Genomic DNA, 13,906 nt, shown 5'->3' with positions numbered 1-13,906 from the left:
TCCATTAATTAAATGAGAAAATGATTCTATAGACCAAAAGCATTAAAAAAAAAGGACATTTTAGGTTTCATGGGAGTTACAATTCTTTATTATAAAACATTGCAAAAAAGGTGTTGGATCATTTACTGAAACTAACATTTGCATAACTTTTTCAGTGCTTTGAATTTGCATTTGCAACATTTGAAAGAAATAGTAAGGGAAAACAATATCCTTCTTTTTTTTTTCTTTTTCCTTTTTTTTCACATGCCTGTGTGGCAAGAATGTTCTAAGTTCGACAAGGGTGGTATCATCTATATACATTTAGGAAAACATGCTTGCTGTGGGTGTACAAAAATAAAATTTATTTGTTAAATTACACATAAATATAAGGTACAAATGTATTTTTAAAATACAGATAAAGATAATCACACTTGCATTGTGTACATATGAAAATACAGTATTTTAATATTCAACATACACAGACACATTTATGATAAATGCAACTAGTTGGCAATGCCAGTTCTCCTCAGTCTGTTTTTTTGTTGGGTTTTGTTTCCCCCTCCCCTTCCAGTTTTCCATAAATATGGAAAAATAGGGTTAGTTCTGCCGGACGTCTTGCAGCAGCTTGTTAATTTCTGCCACTAGCTCACTGGCATCCATGAGTTCGTGCTTGCCATCGCTGAGGTGGTTGAGCACGTTGTCAAAATCATCTTCCTCATAATTCTCCGGGATCTCCTCCATGGCCGGCAGCCATTTGGACGAAGGCTGCGCGCCCGAGTGAGTCCCCAGGGTGGGCCCGTTGTTGGCAGGGTTTTGGAAATGCGTGCTGGCTGCCCAGGCTGCCACCCCCGGCGGGTAGTTGACAGTCTTGGCTGGCAAATGTCCCTTCCTGCGCTCCAGAGAGTTGGAGCGATCCACCTCGCTGCACTCCGTGTAGGCGTCCAGCGAGGGCGGCAGCAGGCGCTGGAACACGCTGCTCATTTCGGAGAGCAGGGAGGAGGTGCAGCTGTCCCCCGACTCCTCCTCGCCCTGGCAGTCCTTCCCAAAGGTTGAGAAGCTCTTCTTCTTCTCGCCGGTGTCGGCTCCCTGGGCGTCCTCCTCGAGGCCTTGATGCTGCTGCTGCTGCAGGTGCTGCTGGGGCGCCTGGAATTCCTCCCCAGGGATGAACATGTTGCTCCTGTAGTCGGAGGAGGGAGAGGGCAGCGGGGGCATCCAGCACTGGTCAGAGTGGCCCAGGACCCTGCACTCCTCCGTGCACAGGCGCATGGCTGCAAGAGAGAAGACACCAGGAGAGTGAGCATCATCCCCTCCTGCTGCACACTGCACCTGCACTCGCAGGGATTCCTGCCACCAGGACTGAACTTCCCCAGAGATGTCCAAATCCGGTGTTTGGGTTCACCTTCTGTGTGCAGGAAGGTGGCAATAAAGGTCTGGTACCTCCATGGCCAACAACGAGAACAACCAGTGCAATTTATGTGAGACAGTAATGCAATCCCTCAGCTAAGGCTGAAGATAAACATGTAAACTCCAGGTGGAAAAACGAGCACTTGGGGCTTGAAGCCCTTTGTACAGTTCTAGCTCATTAAAAAATATAAAACAAAAGGAAGAAACTTCCACCTTCCAGTGCTCACTTGAGTTTTAGAGAAGTCTTCCACATGCAACTAGTGAGGTATATCAGAGCAATCAAGTGGGAATAAACAGACAGAGGAAATAAAGAGCAAAGAATAATAACATGCAGAGGGATCTCCTTTTCCATTAAACAACTCCTTTGTTCTGACAATGAGCTATATGTAGATCACAAGGTGATCCACTGCCTTATTACCTTTTTAACTAAATCAGTTAAATTTTAATCCACTATCAGAATACCTAGGGTGTGTGAATACCCAGCCTGTGTGACTCTGGTGTTTATACTGGATTTATACTTGCAGCTCTGTAGCTCAGGTTACTGGCCTGTGCTGGCTCAGCCCTCGGCATAAGGAGGGCTCTAACCCACTGGATGGAAATCCAGGTCAGCCATGAAGGCTGAAGAGCACAAGACAGCAGAGCTGCTCTCTCAGCTTCTTGGTTTATTGATGCCTTTCAGGTAGAAGCAATAAGATGGGGCAAATGACTGCAACCCTGAGTGCTACACTGGTCCAAACCAGCCCATGAAGGGGCACTGCAAAAATCCTTTGCAAACATTCCAGGAGGTCTGGGAATGGTTCCTGGAAGCAGAGACAGGAAAAGCCCAATCTGACAGACCTGCAGAGAGGGATGTGCCAGGAAAGACACTAAATTTTCTACTCCAAAGGGAACTGATCATAGGACACACAGCCTCACCTCAGGCTAGGTGTCTGTGTGCCTGCAGATACACTGCAGAAGATCTGGGTGCTGCTGGGACCCTAATGGGTTTGGGTCACCAGCTTCAAAAGACAGCTTTCAGAGATGACAGACTCGTTGCATTATGCATATTTTGGCCATAAGAAACTCCTGCCCTCATCACATAATGGTTAGATTATTCCACGCAGAATAGAGTTTCTTGTTATTTCTCAATATGTACTGACTGCATAAAGAAATGTTTGCAGTCATGCCCTGGAAGTTTTCCTTGCTCCCTCAACACATTTCCCATCTGGCTCTGGATCCACTCCGTTTATCAAAAAATAATTTTGTAGTGGTGTAAGCAGAACTGAACAGAGTATTTCAGCTTAGGATGTACTAGTGATTTATAAAGTCTTACTCTCATACTGCCAGCACTATTTATTTTTGCACTTTATACAGCCTATGATATTGTTTGCTTTCCTAATGACCTTTCCATTCCTATGAGTATAAACTTTCTCCATGTCATGCATGCACCGGTATGAATTTCTTCGAGATTACAAGCTCAGACTGCTGCCTGGATATTGCACAATCTATTGCAAAATAATTGCTGATCCAGGAAGTTTCAAACAAATAAAGCAAACTAGAATATACTTCATCAGTGGCTGAAGTTTTGATACAAGTGACTGAAATGCCTGCAAGTGCTTGTTCCCATGTATGGCATTTTACAGAAAATGCCCAAGAGTTAGAACTGTCAAAAGACATCTAAGTGATCCATGACCAGTTCTGAAGTCATCCGAGAAGGTGAGGATTACACTTCTAATTAAGAAGACTCCTTTAAGACTTTAAATTCATTAGATATTTTCTGTAATCTAGCATTTCATTAGTAGCAAAGTTTGTCTTAGGCGCAGTTTTGCAGCCGTTGTTACTGGGAATGGTTTTGGTTTAAAATAATAAATTCTGATGCCTAAACATAAAATCAAAAGATAGTCTGAAGTAACTGAATGGTGACACAATGTGTCCTTAAGTCAGCAATAAATTTAAAAATGTCCAGATGCATAGCAGCTTTTTTTTTTCTCTTTTTTTTCCGGAATTTAAAGCTTGCTGGTTAAGATTTAAAAAGAAAAAGAAACAAGTCTTTCAAGAATAGTTATGGAACTTTCTGACCATATAATTTGTGGAATTTTGAGGGACTGGCTCCATTCTTTTCTTGTTCCACCTTAAACAGACAAACTGAAAGGACCTTCCCACAGCATTTTTGCCTGTGTCCAGACTGACAATGCAGAGACCTTTCAGAATGGAGAACAGGAAACCTTCAGGAAGTTTTCTTTTCCTGTTCACGTATTTGGATTGTAGATCAATTCAACTCTCATCTGAACAGGTTTAACAGACTAATCTGAAGGATTAAGGCCACACATAGCAGTAAATGGACATCTGGGTGAAACTAAATATCAATCCTGATAGCCCAACCCAATTCCGTCTGCACTGAGAGGAGTTTCCCTTACTTTGAATTTAATTAGCCTGGCATTTTTGGAAACCCTGTCCTTAGGCTTACTGTTTAGAGAGGGAATTGTAAGAGCTGAAAAATGGGTCACGGGCATTTCAGCCAGCTGAGAGGACAACCATTGCTGTCTGCTGGCAGTCTCCAGTTGCCCACTGTAAAGGGATCCCTCCTCCTTGGCAGCAGCAGGGCTGGGTGCCAGTGCAAACACCATTGCACTTCAAGTTCCCCAGGCCAGCTGAGAGCTCCAGCAGATGCCTCCCTGCCCCTTTGCTAAAGCATAGGAGAGAATGAGACATGCCTCATGCTAGCTGGCAGTGGAATAAGTAGTAGGAGTTAGGGAGGATGAGGATAAAAATATATTAGAAGTCCAGCTTTAGGTTACTCTAAAAAACAGAGCAACTCTTCAAGGCCTCTGGTTTTGAGCACATTTGAGGAGGTAGGTGAACGGCTGGGTATGTGATACAGGACCTAGATAGGAGCAAAATATCCACAGAAAACTCTAAAGTTAAAATGTATAAGAAAACCAATTTGAACTTTTGGCATTCTGCCTTGTCTAGCATAACAACCCTGGTTAATACATGGAGGTCACTTTAGGAAGGCCATGTGCTGCACCACCCCCCAAAGCAAAGGGTCTCCATTTATAAAATTACTTTACTAAACTTGTTAAATTTATAAACTTGGTTCAGTGAACCCTACTGAAATTATCTGGCCCTCTGGTTATACAGAGGAAACTAAATATGATCTGAAGTAAGAACAAGATCTAGGGTACAACCAGAGGCTGTATAATTATTAAAGCAATTACAAAATTCCCCTATCTGTACTAAGCATGAATTCCCATGACCTTTTACTCAACTTTTATTTGGGCATAAATTTAAAAGCAAAACTTCATACACATGAATATGTATAAGTGTGTTTATCCTACTGCCATTCACCCTTTTCTAATCTTTTTTTTTTCTGCCCTCTGCCTCTGAATTGTACCTCTTAAACTCCTGCTTCCAGAAATTAGAGTTGGAAGATTTAAAATCTGGGAAATATTTCAAACCTTCCCTTACTACTCATTTTTCAGTGGGAAAAACGCTTTTCTTTCTTCTCCATCCATATTTCTAGTTCACTTTCACAGTCAATTTCTAAATGGTAAAAGTTTGTGTCATATGGATCAAATCCACTGTGGAAAACCTATCTCCCAAATTATAGTTCACTGTATTTTTAACCAACCACAACTGCCTGGCTTTGCAAAAAACATCCACCCAGTCATTAAAAGTCTAAGGACTTGGAGCAGATCATGCTTTTAGGAGGAATCTGGAGCCAGCTCATAATGTGAGTAACAGAAAAAGTAGACATTGCTCTGGGTAGATTTGCAGTTGTAGCTGAGGTTTCATTTTAGTAGATACATCAAGACTTCAGCTTAGTATCGTGAAGCAAAGCTAAAAAGGAAGGACTTGAAAGCTAAAGAATTTTTGCTTTCTCAGTAGTAGTTTTATCAAAGTGACAGCCAGGCAGAACTGTAAATAAACTGCTCAGCTTCCATTGTGCTCTTACCTGCAGGAATTCTCCCATCTGTAAGGAAAAGGTCACTGAATCCTTCCCCAAGAAGTCTGTCAATTGGAGACTCTCTCCCCAAATCATAATCACTGTCTCCAGCTTCACTATCACCCCGGCCACTGTCTTTCAAGCTGAATTTATCCATATCTTGTAGGGCATATCTGTAAAGAGAATCGTGGAGAACTACATTATCTCAAGTACGTTACAGTCCACTTTTTGTTTAAAAATACAAGCCTGTATTTTCTGATCCACTCATGTGGAGCAGAACAATCTGGATTCTTACCTGTAGCTTCTGGAATACTTGTTTCCTCGAAAACTTGGCCTTGGTTGATACTGACCCTGGTGAAGCATCGAGAGAAGCTGAGAAACCTGCTAAAGAAAAGGTGAAAAGACTGATTCCTTGAAATGAAAGCTCAAGCTCCTAGCTATGAAACCACTAATTTGCTTCTCAGGTTTGTTTGTGGTTAATTTTTTTCTCCTTTCAGATTTAATTAAACCAAATTCCTGCACATATATAAGGCAGTACAATAAATTATTTGGTAGTGTAGTGTCTGGCACAGTAAACATCTGAAGACTCTGTAAAATGAGGAAGTTCACTGCTGTTTATTATTAGCCTCTGAATTCATAACAATTTATTCCTTAATAAGTAAAACAAGCAATTAAACAGAGGTGGAGTTTTGCTTTGGTTTAATATATTACAATCAAGCCTTTACCATTCCAGGATCCTAACTCAGAATAGCCTTGCTTTACATGTAAAGAGTTACCAGGACACAGCTCTCATTTATTTAAGCCATGACCCAGCTTTTGCAGTAAAAACTGAGACAAGGAGTCTCAAAGTTTGAGATATGGTGATCATACATTAGTGCAGCTGTACTCGAACTGTGTCAGAGTGTTTTAGTTCTGCAATCCCATTAATAAAAGAGTTTCCTGGATTGTTTCTGAATATAAATACTTGAGGCACTTTTTCTCAGATGAAGCAGTACAGAAAGGAGAGAGAGGGAAGGCAAGAAGAAAGAGTGAACAGCTAACCAGTGCAAAACACTACGTTCCACTCCATTGTTTTGACCTTAACAGGGAAGAACCAAGGAATAATGCTATTAACAAGCGATTTAACACTGTTCCTCAGGGTAATGGAATCTGTTGATACTGGAGTAAAACTGAAAAGCTGTGCCATCAAAGAGAAATCCATTACACATTCCCATGAGGTACAGGCCTGGCTGCCTCTTGCTCTCACAGATTGCATGCAGGGGGGGTGTGCACACTTCCAAATGCATTTCTGCACAAATGGGTGTGCAAAACCAAGCTCTGGACCTTACCTCGACAGCTGGTGTAGCATGGGTGAGCTCCAGGGAGAAATTTTCAGGCACGTGGTTCGAGGAGATGGTGACCAGGCTGTTCAGGGATTGGTGGCTGTGGTGGCTCTGCCGGCTGCTCATCTGACCCCTCTCCAGGGCCGGGGATGACGATGGAGAAGCTCTGTGGTGGGATCTGATGGGCAGAGTGCCATTAACCGTGGGCACCAGCGTAATGTCCCCTTTGTGGATCTGCCTGGAGGGACGTTTGGGGTGGTGCTGGTAGGTTGATTCAGCCACACGACAGTTGTAAGACCTGGTGTCCTTTTTCTCTCGATTGCACCTCGTGGCAAAGATAACCATAATAACCAATAGCACGGCACATATTGATCCTAAGGATATAATGGTGATCATGGAGATGTCCAGGGAGGGTTGGCTTACCAAAGTTGCTTCAGTGCTTGAAAACGAATAAACGTGCTCCAAAATGGTACATTTTAGAAGTGCTTTAGTACTAAGCTGAGGGCTGCCTTTATCCTGGACTATCACCAAAAACTCCCATTGTTTTGCTGGAACTGATTCAACACTCACATTGATAGAGATGTCACAAGTTTGGGGATCCATCACAAAGATGTTGTTTTCCTTGTCAGCTGCTATGGAGCAGCTGAGTTCGGAGTTCATACCAGAGTCTCTGTCTGTAGCCCTTATCCTGGTGACGAGAAAGCCACTCTCAGCATCTTTAGGGATGGAGATTTCTGCTGTGCTGTTGCGCAGCGCCGGCCCCACGATGACGGGAGCGTTGTCGTTTTCATCAATGATGGTGAGTACAACCGTGGTGTTGCTGATGAGCTGCTGGCTCCCTCCATCCCTGGCCTGAACCACAAAGGCAATTTGATTAACTTCTTCGTGATCAAAGGTCCGCAGGGCGTAGATGGCCCCGTTGGAGGGATCGATGGTCACATAGGTGGTTATAGAACTCCCCAAAACAGAGTTCTCCAAGATGGTGTACGTCACCTGCCCATTGTCACCCAGATCCGGGTCTGTGGCTGTGACTGATGTGATGTATGCTCCCGGAGAGTTATTTTCCAAGATAACAACTTCATATCTGTTTGTCTGGAAGCGGGGTGGGTTGTCATTTTCATCACTGATTTGGACAGTAAAGTGTTTCACTGTGGAGAGACTTGGCGTTCCCTTGTCCTCTGCTATTACAGTCAAGATGTATTCAGACCTCTTTTCCCTATCTAGAGTGGCATTAGTCAAGATTAAATAGTTATTTTCATAAGTCTTTTGAAGTTTAAAGTGGCCATGCCCATGGAGCTTACAAACAATCTCTCCATTCACACCAGAGTCTTTATCCTGCACTCTGACCAGGGCAACAAAGGTGTCCAGGGGTGACCCCTCAGAAATGTAAGCTACCTCTTCTCTCTCTGGGGACATGAGATTTAGGTTGATTTCTGGCTTGTTGTCATTCACATCCACAACTTTAATTATAATTTTGCAGTGAGCTGGAATAGAATTTGGCCCCATATCCTGAGCCTGAGCGTCAATTTCGTAGGATTTGGTTACCTCATAGTCCACTTGCTTCAGCAGGGTCAGGTGACCTTTTTCTGGGTCTATCCTAAAAGTTTCCATAATCTTGGCAGACACATGACTGCTGAAGGAGTACACGACCTTCCCATTGGCGCCCTCATCTGGATCAGTGGCATTGAGGTCTATGAGCAAAGTCCCAATAGGAGAGTTTTCCAAGAGCTGAATAATATATGACTGCTGCTCAAACACGGGGCTGTTGTCATTGGAATCAGAAATGCTGATTTTCAGGAGGGATGACCCAGTTCTCTGAGGCACCCCTTTGTCAGAGGCAGTGAGCTGGAGTTCGTAACTCGACTTCAACTCGCGATCCAGCTCTCTAACCACAACCAGCTCTGCATACTTAGCACCATCAGTCCTGGTTCTCACATCAATGCTAAAAAAATCGTTTGCAGAAAGGGAATAAGTGTGAAGGGAGTTGTCTCCCACATCTGGATCAAAAGCACTGTCCAAAGGGATCCGAGTCCCTACAGCTGCACTCTCTGATATCTCAATAGGGATAAGAGCTCTGGAAAACTGCGGAGAGTTGTCATTAATATCCAGCACTTCAACTTCAACATGGAAAAGCTGCAGATGTTCAGTGGGCAGAGTGATCACATCAAACTCTATGGAGCAGTTTAAGTTTTTCTGGCACAGTTGTTCCCGATCAATTTTAGCTCCTATGCTGATTTCTCCATTATCCTCACGGACTACAAGCAAGGGAGAATTTCCCCTCTGCATGGCTCGAAACCGAACTGAGGAAGGGTTAGGCATTTTCAACAAAACATCAGCAACATCCTCCGAGAGTCTTGCAATTACTGATCCAACCCTCTGCTCCTCATAAATCCTGTATTTCAAATTCTTGCCCAGCACAGCATTATTGCAAGATATTATGATCAGTGCAAAAATGAATAGAAAGTGCATTTTACCGACGATTCGATACATTTGTAAGTTTTCTGCAATTAATTTCTCCCGATAAGTTAAAAAGCAATTATTTTGCCTTCCTTCGGTACCTTAAATCCAAAGCACATCTGGTCCTTCCCAGCTTGAAAACGCCTTTTTTTTTTTTTTTTTTTTTTTCTTTTTTTTTCAGCCAGCCGAGTATTAATTACTTACAGATCAGAAAACTTTCTGCTTTTCTTTTTATACACACCGTGCCGGGACATCCAGATACAATCTGTAAGCAATCCACGCTTTCTCATTTGACTCAGCGCTCCTCTCGCAGGCTGCGATGCTCCGGGGCAGCGTGCTCCTCTCCCGCCGACAGCATCCAGGGACGGCCGGGATGGAGCTGGCGGGATGGAGCTGGCGGGATGGAGCCGCCCTCCCGGTCCTCCTCCGCCGGACTGAACGCCCTCCCTCGCCGGCTCCAGCCTAAAAAATCCTCCGCAACTTCACTCCAAGTGCCCAGACAAAGCTTTTGGCCGGGCTGTGCTGAGCAGGGTGCAGCCAATCAGCCGGGGAGGAAGGCGAGAGGGAAGGAGGGAGGGGAGCGAAGGGGAGGGGAGCGCAGGGCAGGGGGCCTCCGGGCCAGCCCCCGCCCACGATGGGGGCTGGGGGTGCCAATGACTAATGGGCAACTTTAAATCAACGTCTCTCCTCCCCACCCCCCGAATTTTCCTGGCAGTTTCAAGCGGGGTTTTGTGATTTTAATTCCTCCCCTTCCTGCCGCGAGAAATGCGATGGAGCTCCTTTATTTACTTTTGGGCTATAGCCCCTGTTTAACTCGCTGGGAGCTTTTAAGTGGGTTTGCTTAGTAAAAGAGCTGCGGGTGACGTCTCGCTATCCGCGCCGCAAGAGCGTCTTCTTGCTGCCTGTTTACCTACAAGCTGCGTGTTCCCAATGCATGTGCTCCTGCCCGGAGCCCTGCGAGAGCTCCTCCACTCCGCCAAACCTGCCGAGAGCTCCTCCACTCCACCAAACCTGCCCTCCTTCTTCCCAAGTCGGGAACATTTCGCATTCTGCCGTCCTTTTCCCCGGCTGCCTCTCGCAGCATCTCTGCCCTCAGCGCAGCCGCCTCTGCCTGAGCTCCGTTCCTCTGTGTGTTCGTGTATGCGACTGTCTCTGAGCTTTTTTATTTGCTGTTCCAGCGCTACTTCAGATGATCTTTTTCATCCTGTTTGAAATAGCACTTCATGTTCCACCGTGACAGTCTGTGCTAAGCGCACCTTCTACATGCCAAGTATTTTAAAGGAAAAGAAGCCACAAGACAGAATGTTTAGAAAATGACAAATTCCTCCCCTCTCCGATGTTGCGGGAAACTATTTACACTCGCACACATTTGCACACAAAAATATAATCTTGTGTCTTTGAGTCGAGCGTGTATTTTGTGCACACCAGAAATGTTACAGATCCATGTGTGAGCTTCAGGCTGCGTTCAGGACATGGAAGCTGATGCATTCTTCTCATTTCAAGTGTATCTATTTATGTGACTTCTGCTTCCTTTTTACAAATGCTTTTCTCATTTTGTCCACAGGCTGTCTATATTTCTCTTTGTTTTTCTGCTAACTTTGTCCATTTGTTTATTAGCATTGCCCATAAGGATGGCATCACTCCTTTATTGCTCTTCTCCCTCTCTTACGTTCCCCTCACGGCATATCCAAAACTGCAAAGAGTAAATCTCTTATTTGCCCAATTTACTTACTCTCAGCAGAGCTCAGCCAAAGTCACTAAGAAGGTTTTTGCTGAAAAAGAAAGCAGAGGAGGCTCAGTGTGAACTCTCCTTCTTTTTAAGCATTCAAAAGCATTTTATAAGCCATTGTCTCTTTTTTTTTTCTTCCACAAACTAGCACCGTGTGGCAAATTGTGCAAAATAGAAATGCCCATAATGAATGTATTTAGTACTGGGTCACGCTGATGAACATTCTGCCCCCATGAATAATACTGTTTTACAAGTTTGCAGCCCTTTCAAATTGCTGATCCCCAAACCCTATAGGCAAACTAGAAAAGCTAACACAAGCAACTGGGACTTTAGAAACCCATAGCCATCTGGCCTAAATCTCTAACAATCCAAGCCAATAATTATATCAATTCAGGCTTTAGTGGACCCCTTTGCAAACACCAAAAGAGCAAAGAAAGGAATTAGTGACCATTCTAAGTTCTGGTGGAGAGAATTCAAAGATAGTATAATTCCATTAGTTCATGGACAGCTTTTTTTGCAGCTCTGATAAATCTTCCTAAAACATTTTTCCAAAGTACCAGTGTAAACTCTTTTCTGACGATAATTGGGAAAAGAGGTTCAATTAAATGCTGTTCTTAGTGTCAATAAAAAGTATTTTGTTGATAAAAGAAGTCACCACCCCTTTACATGATGAGTACAGGAGATGAATAATTCATAGTAAAAATAATTCCACTGCTTTAAAACTATTATGTATACTTTTAAGTGATTACATGTTCTTCCAAGGTACTGTTTAGTAGACTTAGATATGCAGAACTTGCTTTATACAATTTTTATCGCTTTCCAAGTAGTAATTCCAGTTTGTCACATTGGTCTTTCTCAGAGACACACTCTGTATAAAAATAGAGAGGAGGATACCTACCGATAGGAATTACAGTACCTCTTCTCTTTTTTTCCCTCTTTGAATTTATTTTTTAGTTTATAACTTTATCAGTCACATTACACACCATATTATCACTTTAAGTCCACCCTGCCTTGCAACTGAGCTCTTGCACTTATAAGATGATAAAATGTCGTTGTCACAATAGTCCTTACCTGAATTCTGAACTAAAGTAAGGAAAACATCTCAATTTTCTTTTTTTTTTTTTTTTTTTTTTTTTTTTTTTTTTTTTCATTTGATCAGCTGCAAGCGAGGAGGAGCATATCTTCAGACTGCTTGCTTAGATGGAGCAATATTAGCACTTCTGAAAATGATGCTTCTCTAGGGTGCTTAGGAGCAATCACAGCAGTCCCAAGGTTGGTACCTCCAACATCCCGTGAAAGAGTTTTGTCTGAAAGTCTCTTAAACTCCAGTCCACCTTTGACATGACAGACTTCCCTCACAAAGGAAAGAGAAGGTCCCACGTGCAGGCAGCAGATGCTTCTTAGTGAGCCTGGTATTGTGAGTGCTCTTGGGCACATGACCAGAGTGCTGCTGGCCTCCTGGAGACTAATCTCACTTATTCCCACCTAAAACAGACTCTTTCAGCACAAGGCTCTTCCCAAAAGTTGCACTCCAATTTTTCACTGTTGTACCGAAGGAGAAACAAACTGACTCTAAATTGCACTTTCATTTGCCTGCAGTGCTTCTTCAAAAACCACAGCTGCACAACAGATTAATTATTTTTCATTTAGCTGAAAGGAGGTTTATTTCTGTGGACAATACACTTTAAAGTCTGCCTTGTTACTCTGAGGAGTTTTATTGTGCTCTCAAGCCTTTATTTTCTTCTAAAAGTTTTATGAACTCCTAGATGCACCATATATATGCAAAAATTAGGTGAAAAGGAATTTTACTTTGAAGAACTATTTTGATAAATAGTCCCTCAGCAAGGATGGGAGAGGAAAAAAAATCTTAGCAATGAAAGAAGCACAGTAAAATTAGCACTGTGCTATTTGGTTCATTCCCCTCCTCAAGACACATACAGAAAAATGAGGTTTTATTCACTTCTGTCTGATTTATTACCTTACGTTGCATTATGTTACAAAATGTCACAAGAGCTATGCTCCACTGCACAAGACATTGCAAGATAAAATTTTATTTGACACCTGTGCAATGAATGTGAAAGACAAGTCTTCCTAAGTCAGTAGCGTATTTTAAAAGAACATTTTAGTCATAATGAACGACAAAACTGAGGAGCTTCATCCCTCCCTCTTGCTTCTCTCCTTTTGCTTCCTTCTTTCTCGCTCCCTCTCTCTTCCTCCTTTCCTCTTCAACAAGCCTGTTTCCCAAAGTAAAGCTAATACTTCCATCTGCTGCAGCATGAGTCCAGACTGAGTGAGGAGTATTCTTGTAGCCAGATGTGTGTTGCCATTTTACATTCACTCTTGGTCCCAAAAAGCTGATCAAAGGTAAATGTTGTACTATTCTTTGGAGTGAGTGGAAAGAAGCTTACATTTCAGTCCCTTTTTTTTTTTTTTTTTTTTTTTTTTTTTTTGCAATCATATAACAGAATTCATAATAAATTAATGCTTTATTTGTCCAATCTACTCTCTGATCAGTCATGCTTATACCTGATGTTCTTCTCAGAACTGAGGGATATCAGAAGCTGACTTACTTGAAGAGATAGTAAAGGCAGAAAAGACCATTGGGCTATCAGAAATATGGCCTCTGCATCACAGACTTCTTAGTTAGGACCAAGTATCTCAGGCAGAGCACATATTTAGATCTGTGGAATATTAAACAATGTGTCTCAGACATCAGTTACCTAGTTCACATGAAAAGGCAGTCAAAAATGGGGTCAGGGATTCTGGCAGAAAAATCAGAAAAGCAAAAAAGTCCATGTAAAGTTGTCAATCCTGGCCTCCACAAAACTTACATCTTGATTATATGCATGTATACCTAAGCCTTACAGTACTTCCTGCTGAAGATAATGTGTCTTAGCAGTATCTGTTCCCATCAGAACACTGCCCCTGCTGTGCAGTGTCTCCACCAGCTGTATCAAAGGCCACACTGTCACCTCAGAGACATCCAGAAGATTTTCGGTAAAGGTGATGTAAGTAAGTCAAAGGTAATTAAAAAAGTATTTTCCTGCCTCAGCAAACAGCCAGTAAAAGCCCTGGAACAAAAATCCAAGA

General features: G+C 42.9%; 1 protein-coding gene across 2 annotated transcripts; it reads right to left on the bottom strand.

The window, feature by feature from the left end:
• Window positions 1–211: 211 nt before the first annotated feature.
• On the bottom strand, window positions 212–9,233 carry PCDH18 (protocadherin 18). 2 transcript variants are annotated; one of them, XM_066318158.1, is made up of 4 exons: window positions 6,637–9,233; window positions 5,604–5,692; window positions 5,318–5,481; window positions 212–1,247 (listed from the first exon to the last, which is right to left on the bottom strand). In XM_066318158.1, the coding sequence occupies exons 1-4, from the start codon at window positions 9,118–9,120 to the stop codon at window positions 577–579; spliced, it is 3,408 nt and encodes a 1,135-aa protein (XP_066174255.1). In that variant the 5' UTR covers window positions 9,121–9,233; the 3' UTR covers window positions 212–576. The 2 variants fall into 2 exon arrangements, with proteins under 2 accessions (XP_066174255.1, XP_066174256.1); XM_066318159.1 differs by having other exon boundaries at window positions 5,604–5,689.
• Window positions 9,234–13,906: the final 4,673 nt, after the last annotated feature.

This window comes from Sylvia atricapilla, chromosome 4 (genome assembly GCF_009819655.1).
Source record: "Sylvia atricapilla isolate bSylAtr1 chromosome 4, bSylAtr1.pri, whole genome shotgun sequence".
Taxonomy (NCBI): Eukaryota; Metazoa; Chordata; class Aves; order Passeriformes; family Sylviidae; genus Sylvia; species Sylvia atricapilla.
This window is presented reverse-complemented; position numbering and strand designations above follow the sequence as displayed.

Coding starts and splice junctions, on each gene's coding strand:
- PCDH18 (XM_066318158.1), bottom strand. CDS start 9,120: ATGTATCGAATCGTCGGTAAAATGCACTTTCTATTCATTTTTGCACTG. Junction 5,693..6,636: donor ATGCTACACCAGCTGTCGAG/GTAAGGTCCAGA, acceptor CCTTTTCTTTAG/CAGGTTTCTCAGCTTCTCTC. Junction 1,248..5,317: donor AGATGGGAGAATTCCTGCAG/GTAAGAGCACAA, acceptor TCTCTCTTGCAG/CCATGCGCCTGTGCACGGAG.